Source organism: Branchiostoma belcheri, unplaced genomic scaffold (genome assembly GCF_001625305.1).
Source record: "Branchiostoma belcheri isolate BF01 breed outbred unplaced genomic scaffold, Haploidv18h27 scaffold128, whole genome shotgun sequence".
Taxonomy (NCBI): domain Eukaryota; kingdom Metazoa; phylum Chordata; class Leptocardii; order Amphioxiformes; family Branchiostomatidae; genus Branchiostoma; species Branchiostoma belcheri.
Window position 1 is genome coordinate 197,581 of NW_017802691.1, and position 21,422 is coordinate 219,002.

A 21,422-nucleotide genomic window follows, 5' to 3' on the forward strand; every position below is an offset into this window, starting at 1 on the left:
TTGAGTATTTCACGAATAAACAATCAAATGGTGTACCCGTTTCACAAATAACGACACTTCACGTGATTTTTACACCATATTAGTCGTTACTTTATTTACTTTCCATCATGTAATTACATTCATCTGAATCCAAAGCAGAGACTCCAATACTTATACAACCATCCTCAACATAACTACCTTCTTGCAATACCCAATCTGCTGGCAGAGCAGTTGCATTATCCAGTAGAGCCAGATTTCAATATTTTTTCTTAGACTGGCAAAACATGTATGGAGACTTACGAACGCAATTTGCCTTAAAGATGCAAATAAGTAATATTCTTATAATGACTAGAATGTATCGTGTTCATCAAAACTCGACATCAAGAAGAGATCTAACCAAAAACTTCTTGGATTTTTTAAACCACATAACTTTTGTGTACAGTTACAGCGTTTCGAAGCTTCATCCTCTTATTTACCGTCACAGTGTAACTTTTTTTATTTCACACTTTCCACTTGAATAACAATCCCAAGGTCAGAAACATAAGATGGATGCTGATTATATCGATGGAACGTCGCTGCCTGCTGTAGACTGGCTCTGGGAAAGGCTCCTTGTGCGGGCTTTGCGCGTGGGGCTTGCAGACCACAGCTTAGGGAAATCCTCGAAGATCCGCTCCGTGACGTCAGCGTAGGTCCCCATCTTTTCTTCGTCCTTCAGAATCTGCGATGGCGGCATAGAACAGCAGAATCGTTACCCAGAATACACCGCGTGACAGGAAACGGAAGTGACGACAAACCTTTTCCAGAATGCAGTGCGAAAGGAAAGTGAGAAAGGCGTTTGTATCTTTGACATTGCAAGTAAAGAACAGTAAAAAAATAAAGAAAATGCATGCTCTGAACAAAGGACAACGCTTCCCCTTCATTTCTACCATAACCTTTGTTTAGAGTTAAAACTTTGGATCCAACACAAAAAGTTCTCTCACTGGAGCTTTCTGTGTTGGATCTAAAGTTTAACTCTAAACATGTAACTACCAACACAGATGAACTTTCATGATAACCTTTGAAACTTGTTAAAAGCAGTGAGAGAGAAATAGCAAACAGCAAAACCACTATACATGCATATTAACTACATCTCTCTCTACAAAACAGTTTGAGCGCAAACTAACCGTGAGTTGCGGGTTAATTAATTCAACTGAAGTGCTGTCGTGATCAGTGCTGTTCGTCCAAATAGTACTGGCGTTTTGTATATTCCCCACAAAACTTTGCAAAGGGACCAGTGCTTTTTGACCAATGGCATAACAGAATGCAAACTACCAGTGTGACGTTTTTAAATGCCCCATAGTGCTTTGCGAGCTTGGTATCTGTGCACCACCTTAGGATTGGCAGAGGAACTACTGCAGAAGGTACTAGTAGTCTCCAAACAAGATTAAACCAGTGAGGTAGAAATTACCTTTCAAAAAACATCCAATTCGCAGACAAAGCAATGGCAGAAAAACATCTACCACTGCATCCACACACAGAAACGACATTGTTGTAAATTAAAGGTAGAATTCTTTTATAGGCTGCACAAATACACTCAGATAGGTGTATGCATGATCAAATATCCATGGTTATTCCTTTTGTCTTGAAATCTTTATTGAAAATGACAACCTCATCGGTACCACCTATATCGATAAAATATAATATTCCAATTTGACTACACGGTGTAAATACTCTAGATATGTTTTATAAGGAGATGCTCCTTACAACATGCTTATAGAAAACTGAATGTTATAACTTATTATCCTATTTTGTGCGATGGAGCTACACCTCAATATTATCATGATGCATACATATAATATTCGTTAGCCTTTGCACTTGTGGCTATCTTAAAAGTTTTTAGACAGCTTCTTCAGGTTGTTAGATCATAGGAAAATAAGGCTCTTACAACAGAACCTAAAGGTCTTTATCTACCTTTCTGTTAACCTTTAAGTTAATATTTAAAGAAATATACCTTCCTATGACGGCGCTAATATTGCAGATTTCTAAACTTTTCCTGTTAATCATTTGCCACCTGAGATCATTATTTTCCCGTACTGTGCTTCCGTTTTGGTGTCTATCAGACACCTTCTTCCCGAAACGTAAGCTATTTAAGAAACAATACTGGTTGTGTAAAAGAAAATCCCTATATCAGTAACTAACTGTTTTTAAAGTGATTTGAATCTTTCAACTAGAGAGAGATGCTCGCCGCCCTGTCCCGTCTGTGACTGCCTGGCTAGCCAGGTGGAGACGGGTTCGGGAAAGTCGTCGGTTGTCCTGTCAGCCAGCAGGGTGTACGTTTTCATTTTGATGCCGTGTACGTGTTTCAGGATCTGGAAAGAGTGGAGATACGGGACTTGAACTTCATCGATATCACTAGCCTCTAGCTCTGCCACATTAGCCTATACCAGGCTTCGGAAGGCGGCAGGAAAGAATAGAAATCGGCCAAATAGAGAGATAGCTTGCCAAGGGAGTTGGTCTGCTGGAGAGAACATTTTGGCGCACTCTATTTGGCAGATTTCTACTCTTTCCAGCCGCCTCCCGAAGCCTTTTTCATTTGTCAATCAAATGGTGTGATGTAACTAAACGCCATGTCTGAAATATGTGTATTAAAAATTATCTTTAATGATCCTCATTAGCATATCTTAGATTAGGATACAAACAAACATGTACAAGTACAGTTTATAAATCTCAGTGCATTTTACTTTATGTAGTCATTTGTCTATACAATTAAGCTATGTGCCATATAGGAATGACTTATATGCTTGGCGTTGTATTCAAGCAGCATTTTATTGCTCAAAGAGTTAAGATAAGATAAGCATTCTAGAAAAACGATTGACAAACATCTCACCATGTAGCGCCGAGCATTCCCTCCTCAGCTAGAAGCGTTAGAACTGTTATCACTACACTGCAGTTTTGTTAGTGTGCATGGCTAAGGTCTGAAAGGTCAATCCTTGTGAGACCTCCGCGTGCCTGCGAAGCTGGTGTGATACGCAGAGGGGCGGTTATACCGCTTCAACCATGCAAATACAGAATACAGTACAAGCTGTATCCTCGGCAAGATCTGGTAAGCCTTCCACCTTGTACGTAGCCGCAAAGCCACCGTTTTCTCATCCACCAAAAATCGCAAAAGCCACTGTCAGCAATGACTCTTGATGCTTGTTTTCTCACCGGTTTCCCATTGGTCTTCGCCCTTTGGAATTGGGGGTGGGGTGGGGGGCAAGAGGAGTGTGTGTGTGTGTGTGTGTGTGTGTGTGTGTGTGTGTGTGTTTGCGTGTGTCCAAAGCAGCAAATTTGTTTGCAGCAAAGCAGCAAATTTGTTTGCAGCAAAGCAGCAAATTTGTTTGCAGCTTATGCAGAAGCGGGAAAAACGGCAAAGTACAAGCAGCGATCCCAGCTCATTAATTGCCCTACGTAAGCATTGCTTCATACACACACGCGAGACCATGCATCAAATTCAATGTAATTAGCGGGTCAGCTCTACGTTTTGTTACCTAGCAAAATTAGTATCACGTATGTTCTATAATGTACCATAACGTTAGAAGTAGTCTCCCATATCATTCTATTTTCTTTTTCATACATGTTGTTTGTACTTGCAGTTACCCCTCGGGCAGGTACTTGCAACACTTCACGTCATATACCCAATATCTAATGGATAGCCTGTTCAGTACCTTGGAAAGACCACAAAATAGAATATCGTGACATTGGCCACAATGAGTATAGAGGGCTGTAAGGAGAAATCTACTATCTTTAATTAAAGATAGTTTAACAACTACATCAACGTATAAAGTTAAAATTGGCCCTGTCATATACAGAGTACATTGCGCACTAGCTAGGTTGTCCACATAAAGGACATAAAGGGGTTCACACAGTACTATATTTACAGTAGACCTGAAATTATTATACCAAAACAATACATTAGCGTTTCTACTCGTTTGAAACATTTTGCTCTAAATGTCTCTGACTATGTTTATATATACATTGACTGTGTCCTTTCATTTGTATTCATTACTGTTTTTCTGATTAAAATAAAAACTTACCTGTTCGCAGAACTCCCTGAGCGCGCCCTGTCCGCCCCGGTATGTGGAGATGAAGTGGGAATGTTTCTGTATGGCGGCGTACGCGTCAGACGGACAGGCGGACATCCCAGCCTTCTTAATGCACGTCATGTCACTGATGTCATATCCTGGGGGTGGGAGAAATACTCGTTATATTTTATAAGAACGTTTCTTGATGTACTGTATCACAGTGTTATGTGTCTAATATTCCTTGCAAGTTCGGTCAGTTATGATCGACGTCACCTGGGCTGAATGTCGTTTTTCTTATTTGTGGATAAAGAATGATTTTGCTACTACATTGCGACTGTTCACTTTTGCACAATTCCAGAAAGCATCACACTGTAATGACATTAGGTCAAATTTTCGATGTGAAATTTCATGTGTTGGTAACTTGGAGAGGAAAGGGGTTTGAATTTAGTAATACGATGTTGTAATTTTTTGGTCATTTTCAGACGAATTTGGAATAGAATTGTACACCAATGGCAGTATTTGTACAACTTTGATTATATCCTTTATTATAAAGCTACTGAGATGCAGTAAATCATTGAGAGGTGGACTGTACCAAATGCTGTATGAGAATAAGGATGACAAAATTTCGGAGACAGAGAAGGTACGTTAGTCGTTACCCATGTATCCGATGTCCAATTAAGTACAAAAAAACAAAGAGTGGCTTCACTAAATGCTGTACTAACGTGTCCAAGATATGGACGGCATCTATATGGATTGAGAGAGAGACAGAGTGAAAGAAAGGGAGAGGGAGAGGAAAGAGAGTGAGAGGAGAAAGAGAGAGAGAGAGAGAGAGAGAGGAGAGAGAGAGAGAGTGAGAGGAGAGAGAGAGACAGAGAGTGAGTGAGTGAGAGAGAGAGAGACGTTGACGCGTTACATTACCCATGTATCCGATGTCCTTCCACTCCAGCCCCAGCTCCTGTCGCCACGCGTCTATCACTGTCAGCTTGTCCTGTAACCATGGCAACGATTTTAGTCTACAACACAGCTATAGGTTATAGGCCTGGTAAACAGGCTAGAACGATTCAGTCCTCGGACTAGAAATAAACCTAAATTTCTGGGTTTGTCAAAATCAACTAACAAATCAAATTATGATTGCCATTCAGTTGTCGTGCACGAAACTGTACTGAGCAATTTTGAATGGATATTTGAAGAGTATTCCTCATTTACAGAAAGATGGGCCGCCATGACTCCATTGATAGCTGCCGAGTCCCCTCTATTTCCGCAGAGGATAAGGACTCTGGAGCTAAAAAATAGGTTACCAGACTAGAATCATTCAGAAAAGCATTCGGTAGTATTTTTAAGAGCAGCAAATTATAGACCACATTCAAGTAACACATTCACACAGGAATATATAGAGAATACAAAGTGAGCGTACCGTACAGTTCTCCTCTAGTTTGGCGGACAGTTTGTCAGCTAGTGCCCGCTGAACTTCGTTGTCGCCCTCGGCAACAACACGGAACTGCAAAGGATCAAGAACTTACGTTAAACATCACTTCAAGCAAAGTAATGTTTTTTTTTGTTTTTTTTTTTTATTTCACAATGAAACTTTTGTTCCAACACAAAGGATTGATCTCAGATAGAGAGAAGCCACGTGACAGAACAATTTTTGTGTGGCCTAAACAAAAGTTTTTTAACTTCAAACATAATATGTAACTACTAACACAGATAAAATTTTGGCCTACAGTTTAAGTTATTACATGTACATGTATTGATGCTTTAGCTTTGTATGTCTGTTACCGTGTTTCTAAATATGTAAAACTAATAATAAAGCCCGTCTTTGAAATCATCCGGACGAACGATCAGTTCACTAGTGTTTGTGGGCCGGCGGTGTGCAGCTAACCCAGCCTGCTTCTGTAGGACTTGCTGCAGAATAAATGAATTGAAAATAACACACCTCTATCCCGTTCTCCTGCAGCTGTTGCACCCCGACGATGTCCGTGGTCTTGAACGAGCGGAGTTCCTCCCCGGTGGGAGAAACTTGGACTTGACCGTCGAGAAGCGTCCCGTCAATGTTCACCACAACCAGCTTTACTGTCTGACGGACAGGGAGTGGGAAAACGAGTTAATATTAGTTCAGTTCAGTTAGTTCAGTTTATTTCGCACTTTAAAACAAAATGTAAGAATACAAATACAAGAAAATATAAATGAAATGTAACAGTGCAGGGAGACCGGAAGCATAAAATGCTTATGAGGAGGCCTCCCTTCATAACGTGATTAACAATTAACAATATGGGAGTGAAAAATACACAATAGAATACCATGGGGTGCATTCCGTATAACCCAAGGTTAGGAATTTGCCGTATCGTACATGTATTTTATTTATGGCATACCCACCCAATAAAACACATATTTCAATGCAAAATGGGTAAAATTTGGTTTAAAAAACGTTAATTCGAACATCCGAATCTGGTATTCGAATGTTCGAAAGACGTGCACGCGGCGAATGCAAAAATCGTTCGAATATTCTCTGGAACATTTGGAATTCCGTGTGATAACCAAAGAGAACCCCGGGTGACCATATTAGGCTATGTGTTAGCTTCTACCAGGCTTCGTCAGGCGGCTGGAAAGAGTAGAAATTGGCCAAATACAGAGATAGTATGTCAGGGTAGTTAGTACAGTTTGTCGCACCCGAAAACTGTACTCTTTCCAGCCGCCCCCGAAGCCTGTGAGAGAGACTAGCTATGTGTGACAGGGGCCTAAGGTTGTACCTACCTTGGGTGTCCGTCCGTGGTAGCCGAATCGGAAGAGCCGCTGCTCGGCGATCTCCCAGTCCAGGTCCGTGTCGATGTCCACTCCGTACTCCGGGTCCATCACGAGATACGCCATCTTCCCACCCTGAACAACGATAACATGTGCAGATCAGTAACTACCAGTATTTTGTTGTAGTGTGCTTTTTGAAGCCCTTAGACATTTCGCCTAGCCTGGGTGCCATCCCCAGTAGTATTCGCCCGCTCTATAATGTCGCCAGCTATCACTGACGTTTCATATGTCATCAAGTCCAGACCCGTTGTAAGCTAGCGGGTGAATAGTACTGGGGATGGCACACAGGCTACATTTCCCATGGTCACTAGTGTTGGGTTACATCATGTTGCAATTTTATAGCAGGAGGGATTTAGATGCCTGTCTGACCATATACACATGTATATGAATGTGTTTGAGTCAGAATTAATTACAGAGTAGACCATATGCGAAGGTAAACTAAACATTATGCATTTCTACCAGATACCTCTGGCCCAGTGTTGACGTCACACTTCGAATTCAAAGACGCCACGTGACAAGTCTCACTGGGTCAGTCTACTGAGAAAGACCAGAGTGACTGGTCGAAAGCTCAAGGCCGGTGAGAGAATTTTTTGTGTTGGATCTAAAGTTTTAGCTCTAAACATGTAACTACCAACACAGATGAACTTTCATGATAGTCTTTATGCATTTGCTTTGCAAATGTTACCGTTCTAGTTGAATGTTTTCTGTGTTTACCTGCATGAGGCCTTGCTGCTCCACGTCCCGAGTCATCATGTAGTAAGCTCCGTTCTCCACGATCTCTCCCGCCCATTCCTGACGCCTCGGTCGCTTAGCGGGGTCGAAGTTCAGGGGGAAAGGCTGAATCCCTGGGAATGGGAAGAGATCAACAGACGTCGATGAAGGTTAGACATCCAGGTAATACGATACGCCAAAACCAGTTACTCAAGCAACTGGATATGATTTTGGAAACGGTCAATTTGGAAACGGTCGGTTTTGACCTTTTCCAAAATCATATCCAGTTGCTTGAGTAACTGCTTTTGACGAGACATCAACAGATCTACGTGAAATTGCAGTTTGTGTTAAAGACATACAATGCAACGTCAGGGCGGGAAAAGTGCATTTTCAAAAATAAATTTTCTCGTCATTCTTAAAACATAGTAAGTTGAATCAATTCTATCCCGTAGAATAATGATATCTGTGAGGCAAAAAGGCGATGTTGCTCACGAAAAACAGTTGCCATCTTTTATCTATCGTAGGCTGATACTAACTAAATATGGGCAGTACCAAAAAATAAATGCACTCCTCAGTGTCCTCATTATGGAGGTAGAATTCTACTTCCATGTCCTCACATAGTATGTTTTGGGGCTATCTAAAACACTCTTAAAGTTTCATCATTTTGCAGTCCTAGAAAAAAAACAGTTGTTGTTGCAGGACTTCGAAACAGAAAAGTGAACGGTGTGACGAACTGGAGGATAAACATCACAAAACTCTGTAAATGTATGGATATGGCTCAAAGTCGTACTATAGCTACTCACCCCATTTCGGGTCCGTCCACCGGAAGCCGTGACGTCTGACGACAGTGAAGACCGAATCGTAACCGTCCTTCAGCGTCAGGCGCATCCCGTCATGCAAATGGAACGGGTGGAGGCACGGTGACGTCGCCTGGGGAAAATTCAAAATGACGTCATCGAATGTTGGGAGAATCAATAGAAAGTTCACCGGGAGAATGAAATGGAAACTTTCCCCTCTGCTTTGTTTCTATTTGTTGGCATCAATGGCGATTTTTTTACGAGGAATAATCTTTTTTATTTGCACGTTTGAAATTCTAGCCCATGTGGACTAAATCCACTAGCTTTATACGAAAAGTTTGCTTAAAGAAGTATTACCTGTTGCGTTCCTGCATTTCTCCCCTTTCTCTCTCCTTCCCTGCCTCACTCCCCCCTTCCTTGCCCATCTCTTTTTCGCTGACTATAAGTAGTAATTGCCATCTTTATGAACATAAGACACAGACCTGACAAACAGCAATGTCTCACCTGTATGTCCACGATGATGTCTACCTCCGGATGATACCTGACGAACTCGTCGATGGTGACCCAGGAGTTGCAGGTGTCCTGAGACACCTCGGCAGAGCGTCTGTGCACCTGCGCACCGCACCTTAGAAACGGAAACCACACCAAAATTCAGAACTGAAAGACTGAGAAAAGCCTCAGTAATCAGGATCTGTAAGTATAGTAATAGTCTGTGTCTATTCGTAATTGACCCACCCATCAATATTTGTAATTTTTTAAACTACAATTGTCAATAACGTTCTTTGTAATGTGCATTTCAAAGTTGTTGTTTTTTTTAAATTTTGTGAACACCCACGAATACTAGTAACTTGAAGTACTACGGTCTATATCGCTTTATACTTGTGTTCCCCAAGTTTTTAATCTGTAACACTTAGTGTAATTCAGCCAACTCGGCTGCCAATGCAATGTGAATATATAGAAGTATTCATTCAGTTTTCATTCACCTGCGCGCTGTGGCCGCGATGTCATCATGGTCCGTGGACACCCAGATACTGTGTGAAATTTAAAAAGAAAGAAAGGGAAGATTGTGTTATTCTATTTCTCTATCCATTAGACTTGACTTGACTCCCACTCCCTTTCTCCCTCTCCTAAAAGTCTGATCTTACGCAGCTTGTTCTTACTGTGCAAAATTGGTATGTTACCGGCTATGCCAAACCAACAAACTAGAAAGGTAACATTTGCAAAGCAAATGCAAAACGTTTACCTTCACATATGGTCTGCTCTGTTAATTCTTACAATATATATGGTCAGGAGTATAAATCCCTCCTGCTATAAAATTGCAACATGATGTAACCCAACACCATGATGTTACTAGGGTGACAGACGTCTGGTTCAGGTCATTGACCTTATTTGCTTGGAGAAGAAGAAGAGGAAGAAGAGACAGAGCAAAAACAATATGTTTTCATTCTAGTTAAACATAACAAACAAACATAACATACAAACAAACAAACAAACAAACGAGCGAACCTGTCCATGATGTCGGAGTCTAAGGCAGCCCGGATGACCCAGCCGATCAGCTCCAGCCCTCCCAGCTTCTTGTTGTTCTTCATGGGGATGCCCTTACTGCCACCTCTCGCGAGAATCAACGTAGCTATGTGTGGTTCCTGAAGAACACAGGTTGGTTATTATTTCATAAACTCCAAATATTTTACAGTTACCTTTAAGTTTTAGTCTCCACCAGACTCCTTTGCAGGCTGAATAGATGGTAGAAATCGGCCCAAAAAGGTGATATAATTGGCCGATTTCTACTATTTTTATTCAGCCTGCAAAGGATTTTGGAGGAGATTATTTAAGTTTATCGAATCTGCAATCTATACCAAGATTCAGGCATTCTAGAGACCTACGATGAAGTTTTGTATTGAGTCATTGTGGCAAACCCTCTTTTAAATTAGTAGTTTTACCTGCAAGGAAATTATCAGACCATTGCCTTATGTCATGTATTTTACTTCATAATAAACTGACCATCAAATATCTTGTATATAAATGTCAGGGTCGATTCATCTATACTAAAAATATACATTTCTGGTGTCTTTGGCAAATTGTTTTTTTTTAAATATCTGTCTATGACGAACCTCTTTGCCGAATCGCCGCTTCCATTCCGCCCTTAGCTCCGGTGTGGGTTCGAACCCCATCCGCTTGTACCTCAGCTCCGGGTCGGTTTTGCTGAGACTGTTCATCTTGCCGAGCGTCTGAAAAGTTAATAAGTCAATTAACCTATTGATGAGTCAACTAGTCACACTAACCAATCAACTAATTGATGAATAATCTGTCTAAAATTGGTCTTTATGCCATCTCATTTACATGTCAATTCGTTTTTGGATACAGACTTCCGTTAGTCACTGATGATAACTAGTGGATGCTCTTGAAACGTCTGATAGTTTTTAAATTCTATCCAACTGCTTGTGAATGCGTGACTGTTTTCTTGTGTATCTCATTACCTGGATGTCCAACCTTCATCGCCGTAGTCGATTAATAAGCTGTACCTGTGCGAATTTAAATTTCAATTCGAATAATGCTTACAGTAATCCTGGCTACAAGGTTTAAGTCTACATGAATATTTAGGCGTGCCCTGGGACCCAGTTGTCGCCATTTGTTCGTGGTTTTGACTAGCACGTGAGGATTATAGCATTCCGTAACAATACGGGTGGAAATCTGGTTTTAACGAGGGGTGTTAAAACCGGAATGAGAGGGGCGCAACTATTGGTCAATTTTTGAAAAGAATGTGGTGATTATTGATGAATTAGAATAAAAGGTGGGCAGTGATTGGTTTATTCTTTGTCTTTGAAAGGAATAAGACCTTAGAACATAACACAATACACTTATATACGCCTACTTAGTAATTTCAAGGGAAGGGGTAGCGATACAATGTACAAAATGTTTTTTTTTTTCTGTTTTGCTCCTCCCCCAATTTGTGGAATATTCCAATAGCTTAATACTGTAAGCAGGTGGATTAGATACTTCAGTACGTGATGATTGTTTACGGTACAATTCCGTTGTTTACGGTACAATTCTGCAAACGGTGTTTAACACTGAGTGTTTGTGTACACTTCTCTCACCGTGACAGTGCGGTACATGGTTACTGGACTAAGCAATCGTGATCGAAACTACCCTTAATGTGTTCAAACACTTGATCAAGTTTGGCTCCTTGATTATGGTAATTGGTGGTACTCTCCAAGCAGAGGTGTTGTATTTGGGTGTTTACAGGCTGTATTTTTGTACCAGTATCTAGATCTTTCTTTACGCCAGTCAATGGTATTGAATAAACTGCCTGACAAATGGATGCTGCCTGGCCAATTTGATACTCTCTCTTTGCAGCCACCAAAAGATCTGATTGAAGATTAGGAAAAGGAAAGGGGGCGGGGGGAGTTGAGTACTAGTGAGTGACGTTTGTGGACATGCTAAGATGTACACTTTAAAGTTTTTAGTAAGGCCAAGAAAAATAAACTGAAATACGATACTAACATTGAAGTGGGTGCTTAATTTTCCCATAAAGGATACAATTTACTAGTCGTGTAAAGTGGGAAAGGACATGATACACATCAATGGAATTACACGACATCGCCTTTGTTGTGATTGAATTATTCTAACAATACCCGCTTGCGTGACTAAATCATATATAATGCAATGCAGATCTCGAGTAATAGCTATATAGGTTGTTTCCCAGCTTGACAAATTCCGCTGATTTTCGCAGGGAATTTATATCTAAAATGGCCGTATGTTTATGTGCGGATATGTACACAAGCATGGATGCTTTAGCCTCAGGCGGGAGATTTATGTAAGTGACTATAATGTAGGTTGTTTTCTCATTTCTCAATCAGAAATCTAAATAGAACTACATATAACTGAACGTTCCAATGATTACACTATCTTACAGTGCATTCTCGATATATAGCTATGTGGACGATTAGAATTGTAGCTCAAAATTACCAACTGCAAGCCACGTTGCAGACTTATTTTGGGACAAATTTTGGTACACCCGACTGGTTTAATAGGTCAGAAATAATTACCAGTCTCAAATCAAGAGTTCGCAAAGGTTGTGATATATAATTTTTCAAGAGTAACTAACTACAAACCTTTTATATAACACATGCTGACATACCTGTAGTTCACTACTGGAAGTCCTTGGTTTTTTCGGCTCAGGGCCTTCGGACGATGACATCTAGAGTGACCTGGAAAAACCGGATCGACAAACAAAAATCGTACGTACAGGTAGGGGTGGATAGTGGTGGTGACGACGTGTCTTGTCATGCGCAGTGGGACAGGTACAACAATGGAGGGTGGGTCTGACGTGACGTCATCGCAGCTGACGTGATGTCACAGGTGGGTGGATCCTGATTCGCACACGGACACTGACGGTAAATCTCCAAGCAGATACAAGGATCCGGCTCAGTGTTTTATGTGTCTTTTTACTGCATTGAGTACTGCACATCTTTTTCTTGTACTTTTTGGTACTCATTTTTTTGGGGAATAATTTTAAGCAGTAGCTGTATCTTTTTCCTGTTTCCATACTTTATCCCTTTTTTATGTTTATATGGGCCAGGTGCCTGAATTGAAAAAAAAAAAACCCATATATTTTAGTACTATTTTCTCATAAAATTGCAAAATATGTGCACGAATTTCGAACATGGTATAGGCAACATGGAAATTGTATTATTTTCACTCACAATAGATGAGTACAAAATGCATTAACATTAAAATGGGATACAGTCAGCCAATGTTTAAAATATAGTATTACAGTTGACAAAAGTGACACGTAGAATAGTTTTCAATGTTTATTCATAAAATAAAATTCTACAAAACATACATCATCAATATTACCTGTGTGAATATGATTAATATTCACCAAAAGTATCTTTCATTTCATAAATAGTCTACAATTTGAACAAGGAAATCACACAAAATACAATGTAATAATTTATCAGTGTTGTGTACGGCCAAGCCCTGATCTAAAACAATGCACAATTTTTGGAAACATTTTTCTCACAAAACAATAAATGGAGTGGGGATTATTAAAATGACCCCATAAAGTTACATTTTTAATGCCCCCCCCCCATTTTTCTGTCATGCAAAAGCTCAAAAAGAATACAGATCATGACAACTAGGTCCAAATGACCACAGAAAATAAAAATACAATTGACTACCTACACATTAAAATACATATAATACTGAAAAAAGTGATTTTTCCACTTTTTACACATTTATTATTTAAGTCTGCATTATGTGCTGATTGAACTGTTACAGCTCAGCAGACATATGATTTTAAACTGACAATAGAATAGAATTGTGCCTGCTGGTTTCTTATTAATACATGATGTAACCCTTGGTTAGACTTGAACATTTGGCCTAGCCAATCCTCCAGCTAAGCTCTAACTGAAGTTATGAAATGCAGAGTCATGTAAGAACTGTTTTCGTTGAACATGCACACACCAAATATCCCTGTAACGTTTGAAATATTAGTATGTCTACCTTTTCTTAACTTTCACACATTTTAGGCAATACTTTCTGAGCTTGAATTTTAAATACATCAAGCTAATTTGGATAAAAGATTTGGGAGAAGGACAACCAAGTTTATCTCACTACAACTTAAAATAAGAAAAGTTTTTTTTATTTGTTAGCTATCTGTATCAAATTACTATCTCTGTTGTTGAACTTCAACCTCTGACACCAGTGTGACCTGTGACCCTGAATGATGACCTGGGTCATCAGGCTACCACTGTGTTGAGGCACGAAAATAAAATCAAGTAAAATTTTCTATCAAGCTATCAGTATCAAATTGTTATCTCTGTTGATGAACTTCGACCTCTGACACGGGCGTGACCTGTTGACCCTGAATGATGACCTGTGGCATCAGACCTCCAGTTGTGTTGACAATATTAGGCACAATGGGCACAGGCATAACTATACCCCCGTTGTTGTTGCCATTGCATATCAAGTCATTACTATCTACTATTTGAACTGTTTGTTGATCAAGTAGACTACTTCTTTCATCGCCCCCAATCAGTTCTGTTGGAAACTGCAGCGCAGATGAACGCGTTTTGGTGTTCTGCCTTCTCTGCTGTTTTTTGGAGGCTTTACCGCGCGTGACGTCAACGTTTTGAGACGGTCCCCCATTATCAGGGGGCATCTCGGAAATTACGACGCGCACGACATCCGTATCACTTTGTGGCGTGCCCCGTCCCTTACAGGCCTTCTTGTGCCTGTTTAGATGGTACTTAGTAAAGAACGCCTTGCTGCAGCGCTCGCAGGGAAAGTTCCGCTCTCCGGTGTGGGACTTCATGTGCTTCTTAAGGTGCTGAAGACGCCAGAACACCTTCCCGCAGGTGTCGCACTTGACCTCGCGGTCGCGCGTGTGCATGTACATGTGCTGCTTGACGTCTGACTGGCGGGAGAACATCTTGTCACAGAACTGACACTTCATCTTCTTCTCGCCGGTGTGCGTGACCATGTGGGACAGCAGGTGGGCCTTCTGACGGAACGTCTTGTTGCAGACGGAGCAGGCGTGCTTCTTCACACCTAAAGTACAAACATTGACAACATGAATTAAAAAATTGTACACAACTCCATAAATAAGTAGATGAATGTCAGACACCCAGGTAATAAGATACGCCAAAAAGCAGTTATTCAAGCAACTAGTTCCAAAGTTCCAACTGGACCTCAAGAACTCTAAAATCATATCCAGATGCTTGAGTAACTGCTTTTCGTCGTATCTCCATAAATAATTATCATCAGGTTGGTGAATGACTGAATATCAAAGTTCTTTATTCACAGCCACTTGTTTCCATGAGCCAATGTTTTGATGACCACCTGTCATCTTTATCAGGGTTATAATGACGGGTTCACGGTTCAATGAAGCTCTTGTATTCAAAGCGACAACTGAAAAAATTTCCATGGAGTTTAGATTTATCTAATATTAAAGACTGTGAAACTCCTTGTCTTACCTGTGTGTATGGTGAGATGTGTTCTCAAGTTGCTGGGGTCTGTGAAGGTTTTCTCACAGAAGTTACATTTGTGAGGTTTCACTTTGGTATGCACCATTATATGCACCTGTGGTGAAGAAAACATCATGGTCAATATGAAGAATTATGCCAACAACAGTATTGACAATTTTAATGAATTAATTGTACCTTTATTGTACACACATACCCACTGGGTTAAGTACAGGTCACAACAAAAGGATGGAATACAGATAACGTTACATATATACATATCGTCAAGTAGCTACAATCAAGTAAATTTGGTTAATGAAAAATGTTGGAAACTCACCTGCACATTTGTATCTTGCCTACGTTGTATTCGTAACTGTGCTTTATCCAGAATCATGCTCTGGCACGGTTGAAATTTCTGTCCAAAAACACTTGGTTCACGGCTTTCTTCACAAGTTTTTTTTTACTCGGTTCTTGGATTGTTATCCTGAGTCAGACTCTGTCCAGCTGAACTGGTACCTACTCCTACAGCTACTAACAACTTTACCTGCATTAAGAAATAGAGACTAAGCTTGAACTTCCAACACTAACTCCAAAGAAATGGGACTTTTCGGTTGACTCCATCCACCTTGTTCACGGAATGGACCCGTCTACTCTTCGAACGTGATGTCAGAGACACGTGACCGTAGTAGCGGGTCATACATGTATGTGCCAGATAACTTGTGTCGGCCCCCATCTCTGTTCAGGGTAGGTCTGTGAGCTCTTATGTAGACCGTTTCCTTCACTCCTCTTGCAAAGAGTAGACGGGTCCATTCCGTAAACAAGGTTGATGGAGTCAACCGAAACTTTGGGGTAAGTCCCAATTCATTGGAGTTAGTGTTGGAAATTAAAGCTTAGTCTCTATTTCATAACGACTTGTACCAACACAGATGAACTTTCATGCTGACTTTACCTGCAGTTTGCTGGATGAGGTGAAGGCTCTCTCACACAGCTCACATTTCCACTTCCGTCCACTCATGTCGGGGTGAGCGTACTTGGTGTGCCGACTCAGAGCGCCGAGGTCAGCAAACTGTCGGGAACAGCTGCAGCACTTGTACGACTGCTCAGGCTTGCTCGTAACACCTGTAATTGTGAGTAGAGATGAGATGAACTGGTTTATTGATACATGTGTACATCACACACGAAATGTACAAAATTGTAGCCCTGTGGCATAAACAAACATGGCAAAGCACCGAGTTTTCCAACACGTTTTAGCGGCATAACAAATTTGATCTTTTAATCCCCAAATGTCATTATGAACCGACATGGCGTACAGAGCAAGAAAAACACCAATGTTTGAAATAGTTGAAATTCTACATAATATAGCTAAGGTCTGTAAATTCCTACCAGTCAGTTTTGCATAGTTCCCTGTGAACCACATCTGGATTAGCACCTGTTGTCAGGCAAGCATTAACAAATTTTATAAATCCTACCTGTCAACTTTGCATACAGCAAAAAACATGATATTAGTTTACATGTTGTGGTGTCTTCCCAACTGCTTGAATGTAGAGCAGTTGCTAAATTCCTAGTAGTACCTGTAAGTTTTGCATAGTTGCCAGCAAACCACATGAGCAGTTCCTCCCCCTCCGCGATGTCCTTACAGGAAGTGAAGAAGACGTCTCCGCCGCACTGGTGCGCCACCAAGTTCTGTTCCAGAGACGTCCGCGCTCGCTTCACGAACATCATCCAGTTAGACTCGTTCTCGTCTCGAGCGTCGATGAAGTGACTCGAGCGCTCGTCACGGAAAATCTGAAAAGAACGTAATTAAAAACATTGTTTTTGCTAACAAATAAGATCAATGTGCCAGATGTCTGTCACCATGGTAACTGGTGCTGTGGCAGACACCCCGTTTGGAAAGGCTGGTCACCATATATATTATATGAATGGGTTTGAGCAAGGAGGTTAAAGAGTAAGAGCAAACAGTTATTAACTGTGCATAATGTAACTTAATAAGTAGTTTGTGTAGAAAATGTGACAGTGAACAATATGCAAATTTGTTCTTCACTTAGTAACTCAATCAAAAAGTTTTTTTTAACTATTATTTTACATTGAAACAACGGCCTACACATCTGATTGTATCATAATATTATATTACTAACCTACTGTATTTATAATTCTAAAATGATAAAGGTTTACTTACTTCCCACATATTGGTCCAGTCAGATTCACATTCTACATCTGACTTCTTCACAATCTTGCCCTGAAGAGGACCAAACTGGGTTCTGGCTTGGATGGTTGTTCTTGCAAACACTCCTGAAAAAATTGAGAACAAAAAAATGTTTCAAACATTTCATACATGTAAGAAAACTTTATTTGAAGACTTAGTGATCTGTACTATTATGATAATAAGAATAGTTTCTAAAAGTTGCATTAACATACCTATAATCAATTTAACCTTTTCACTACTGCCTTAAGCTTGTCCCATAGCCAATACATACATCAGAGCTTGCAATGTACCCTACATATGCAGATTAGTGCAGGTAAAATTTGTCTAGTGCAGGTATGCTAAAAAAAAGCGTTTAAACTTCTCTGTTATCTTGCCCCATGACCAACACACACATGGTACACTAAGGCTATATCTTTGCTGGTTGGAGGTTAAACCATGAGCATTACCAGTTCCAGAAGTGGTGATGTTAGAAGGCTGGAGAGCCAGGTCCCTGGGTAGAGTCATCCTGGCATGGGACTCTATCGGTGTGTCCTGTATTACTGTAGGTACTCCATGTACACTGCACACAGAGGGGAATGCTTTCTCACAACTAACACACCCTGGAAACACAACAACACGGAAAAAAACAGGTAAGATCTTTCTAATGAACAAATTAGAGAACATGTTAATGTACTTTCTACAACTAACATCACTTAGTAGTAAATCTAACATTTAAGAGTCATAATGGTCTATGTACTAATGTGGAAGAGACTGTCATTCTCAAAAAGGATTGTTTAGCCATGTATACTTTAGCTGATTAGATGTGAATTAAGACTTAACCATGGTCAATATTGACTGACTGAGGTAATATATATAGTATTATTACATAAAAGTCAGTTTTAAGATTTCAGACATCTAGATTGTTCTAGAAGTCAGAAGTAACTAGCCATTTGTTTTATATAACACTTTCCTTACATTGTAAATTGTGTCTTATTGACATGTATAGCTTAGAATCTATGTGTAGATTGTACTACATGTAGACTAGTGTGTAGTACACATAGAAGTCTTATACACTTTTGCCTTATACATTGTACATAGAATGTACTTGTAGATTGTACATGTACTAGATTAATTTAATTACATGGTAGTCTTATTCAATATCCCTGCCATTATTGTTGTGCAATAAACTTTGACTTGACTTTAAATATGACTAAACAAACAGGTTTTCACCACCACTTACAGAAGTCTGTCTTGATTGGTTCGTTCAGTTCTTCCTCCAGTTGCCTAGCGACAGCCTCCAGCGATCGCTCGCCGCTGCCGACGGGGTTCTGCATGGGGGGCTGCAGGAGGGACTCCAGAACGCTACATGACGTCACCGTCAGGTTAGAGGAGTTTGGGAACACGGAGATACTCGACATGGGGACTGGCGTCACGTTCACGGTAGACGTGTTCCCTCCCTGGGAAAATGTGCAAAGTCAAGTTAAACTTTCTTAACTTTAGTAGCACCAATCTCTGTTTCTATAGTTCTCAGGCTATACAGACATCAATACAGCAGGGTCTTGTTTTACGGGGAAGACAGAGATACTTTACGGCTGGATGCCCTTCCTAACGCCAACCTAAACCCTAGTAGGGGCCAGGATCCCTCTGAGGGGGGGAAATACGTGTTAAGTGCCTTTCCCAAGGGCACAATGTCTGGGTGCATATCGAAGCATGTCTGGGTCCAACCCTGGGTCTCCTTGCTTGACAGTCGGATGCTCTATCCACTACACCACACAGATGCCATTACTGCTGTTAGTAGTATAATCAAAACCTGGATAGCGAGTGTTACATTACAAACCTGTAGCATGTTCTGTTGGTTGATGACCCCAGTGTTGATGGGAGGGAGGGCTGCAGTGCTGGTTGTTAGGGTGGTTGTCGCGGCGATGAGAGTGAAACTTGTCGTCAGTAAGTCGGAGGGGTTAACCGAGGTCAGCAGTGAGGATGGAGGCACCTCTGATACTACAGGCAACTGGAGAGCTCCTGTAACATAGACACGTCATATAAAGTACTGAATGTCATTTTGGAGAAATAAAAACTTTAAGATTTTCCAATACAGTCAAACTTGTCCTCATGATCGACCCCCTGCCCATTGTAAATGGAAAAATTGTAACGATTAGGAAGATACAGACTGTCTTCAATTGTTGTTGCTATAAAAAAAAGACATAACAGATATTAAGCATTATGTGATTGATTCATGTGCTGAACATTATGTTTGATCTTTTTTATATTTATTTTTGAAACAGAAATCAAATTTATGTGGTGAAGGCTTTGGTATAGTGGGTCCCTAAAATCTCTTTCAATCTCTTCAAAATCACTTGCGTAATTGATTTTTCTCAATCTTTCTCTGTGTTAAATGTTTGCTTTTTGCTTTTTCTTATGATGAAATGAACTTATAATTCTACAAACCAGAGGACATCTGTCGTAGTGAGGTGATGTCCAGAGTCAGGCTCTTGTCCAGTCCGACCGGCGCGTTCTGGACGCTGGTCAGGTTAACGTTGTTGACCATCGGCCTCTCCAGAGGGAAGAGCATGGGGATGGTGGTGGTCAGTCCGGAACTCAGCGTCACCGGGATGTTAGCTATGGACACTGGGATTCCTACAGGGGAGAGTTAGGATACAAAGCTGAAGCTTAGACGCACAGCTTCAGAAGCACACAATGATTTTAAGTATTTTTAAGAAGGAACTGTTCATCCTAAATGTTAGAAGGCGGCTTGTAGAAGCGTAAGCACAATGTTTCTGTATCTGTATGTATATAGCCGGTATAACCGCCCTTTGTCGTAACACACCAACTTTGCAGGCACGCGGCGCGGCGGCAGTACTTCACTGAAAGACTTGTTACACCTAGTCTTTGAACATCTAAACCTAAATATGGTTTAAAGCTATCTAATGATGATGCCTGTATTATCCTTAAGCTTTGAACGCTCACCTGTGCCAGATGGTGCCTGTGGGATTGTGGGAAGGGTCACATGACTGCTGGCAGAGTTGCCCAGATGTTCCAGGTTGATGGTGGACAGGGAGTCATTCATGGTGCATCGTTTGGGTCAACGTTTCTGCTAAAAACACACAAAAAACAAGACAAACAAAGATCACAATCAGAGAAGGCAGACTTTATTCCCTTACTCATTATGTGAGTGCTTTGCAACCCTTCTATTTATGTCATTCATAGTGCATTGTTTGTGTCAACGTTTTGGCTGAAAACACACATACACACACATACGCACACACACACACACACACACACACACACACACACACAACAAGACAATCAGAGATCTTAACGATTACTGAACAAGGTCCCGGGTGGGACATCAAGTCCAGGGAATGAGATGGCAGGCTTCATTTCCTTACCCATAATGCTTTGCAGCCCTTCCCTTCCTGTCCAGGATGGACATTAGTACATGTACTTAGCACCCCGAAGATCAACATTATTGCATTGTGGACATGTGTAAATATGTATACTGGGAACCAAAGACATGCGCAGTGAGTGACTTTAACGTTATGTCTACATAGCACTATATATTTTTGTACACTTGGCCAAATATACCAAATTTAAATTTATGATCACGAGCCTGGCATGGCTTCTGACAAAGGAATTCTTCAATAATTTGCACATTTATAAAGGACATCACGAATGGTTGTGGGATATATGGTGTACAAAGAACTTATAACATTCTTAGTACAATTATGTTACAACAAACGATGTGGAAATCTAGGCACACATTTTCATAACCGACATGTCATAATTTGGCTATTTTCAGACAGGTGCACCCGTCTTTTGTGCTATCAAACATTAAAATAATACATGTCTAATACAACCAAACCTTACTCTAATACTAAGAAACGACGAAAGAAAGTGCACATACCTTTGTATAATCTTCTAGGTGAGCTTTGCGAGCAAAAATTCAGCT

The 21,422-nt window shown here is 40.6% G+C and overlaps 3 protein-coding genes across 4 annotated transcripts; all 3 read right to left on the reverse strand.

Annotated features, from left to right (window-relative positions):
- Nucleotides 1–100: 100 nt before the first annotated feature.
- LOC109463577 (N-acylneuraminate cytidylyltransferase-like) lies at nt 101–12,624 on the reverse strand. 2 transcript variants are annotated; one of them, XM_019760429.1, is made up of 13 exons: nt 12,468–12,624; nt 10,441–10,557; nt 9,836–9,972; nt 9,313–9,360; nt 8,834–8,954; nt 8,336–8,462; nt 7,536–7,666; nt 6,774–6,896; nt 5,956–6,096; nt 5,437–5,520; nt 4,941–5,010; nt 4,035–4,180; nt 101–697 (listed from the first exon to the last, which is right to left on the reverse strand). In XM_019760429.1, exons 1-13 carry the CDS (start codon nt 12,525–12,527, stop codon nt 536–538), a joined length of 1,467 nt encoding a protein of 488 aa, XP_019615988.1. In that variant the 5' UTR covers nt 12,528–12,624; the 3' UTR covers nt 101–535. The 2 variants fall into 2 exon arrangements, with proteins under 2 accessions (XP_019615988.1, XP_019615987.1); XM_019760428.1 differs by lacking the exon at nt 101–697 and adding an exon at nt 2,161–2,327.
- A 1,466-nt stretch (nt 12,625–14,090) lies between these two features.
- On the reverse strand, nt 14,091–16,413 carry LOC109463579 (PR domain zinc finger protein 4-like). The gene is made up of 3 exons (XM_019760431.1): nt 16,244–16,413; nt 15,307–15,412; nt 14,091–14,881 (listed from the first exon to the last, which is right to left on the reverse strand). The coding sequence occupies exons 1-3, from the start codon at nt 16,307–16,309 to the stop codon at nt 14,145–14,147; spliced, it is 909 nt and encodes a 302-aa protein (XP_019615990.1). The 5' UTR covers nt 16,310–16,413; the 3' UTR covers nt 14,091–14,144.
- Nucleotides 16,395–20,563, reverse strand: LOC109463547 (PR domain zinc finger protein 4-like). Its single transcript, XM_019760387.1, has 9 exons — nt 20,441–20,563; nt 19,922–20,110; nt 19,314–19,495; nt 18,717–18,933; nt 17,944–18,096; nt 17,471–17,583; nt 16,866–17,079; nt 16,764–16,770; nt 16,395–16,413 (listed from the first exon to the last, which is right to left on the reverse strand). Exons 1-9 carry the CDS (start codon nt 20,538–20,540, stop codon nt 16,395–16,397), a joined length of 1,194 nt encoding a protein of 397 aa, XP_019615946.1. The 5' UTR covers nt 20,541–20,563.
- Nucleotides 20,564–21,422: the final 859 nt, after the last annotated feature.

What these genes read in the sequence shown, in the direction of transcription:
- LOC109463579 (XM_019760431.1), bottom strand. Translation starts at nt 16,309, where the DNA reads ATGAGTGGACGGAAGTGGAAATGTGAGCTGTGTGAGAGAGCCTTCACC. An exon ending in CCTCATCCAGCAAACTGCAG is followed by an intron (nt 15,413 to 16,243) that starts GTAAAGTCAGCA and finishes TCTTCACCACAG; the next exon opens with GTGCATATAATGGTGCATAC. An exon ending in ACATCTCACCATACACACAG is followed by an intron (nt 14,882 to 15,306) that starts GTAAGACAAGGA and finishes TTTGTACTTTAG; the next exon opens with GTGTGAAGAAGCACGCCTGC.
- LOC109463577 (XM_019760428.1), bottom strand. Translation starts at nt 12,527, where the DNA reads ATGTCATCGTCCGAAGGCCCTGAGCCGAAAAAACCAAGGACTTCCAGT. An exon ending in CTTCCAGTAGTGAACTACAG is followed by an intron (nt 10,558 to 12,467) that starts GTATGTCAGCAT and finishes TTAACTTTTCAG; the next exon opens with ACGCTCGGCAAGATGAACAG. An exon ending in TCAGGGAGTTCTGCGAACAG is followed by an intron (nt 2,328 to 4,034) that starts GTAAGTTTTTAT and finishes CACTCTTTCCAG; the next exon opens with ATCCTGAAACACGTACACGG.
- LOC109463547 (XM_019760387.1), bottom strand. Translation starts at nt 20,540, where the DNA reads ATGAATGACTCCCTGTCCACCATCAACCTGGAACATCTGGGCAACTCT. An exon ending in ACAGGCACCATCTGGCACAG is followed by an intron (nt 20,111 to 20,440) that starts GTGAGCGTTCAA and finishes TCTCCCCTGTAG; the next exon opens with GAATCCCAGTGTCCATAGCT. An exon ending in ACCAATCAAGACAGACTTCT is followed by an intron (nt 18,097 to 18,716) that starts GTAAGTGGTGGT and finishes TTGTGTTTCCAG; the next exon opens with GGTGTGTTAGTTGTGAGAAA.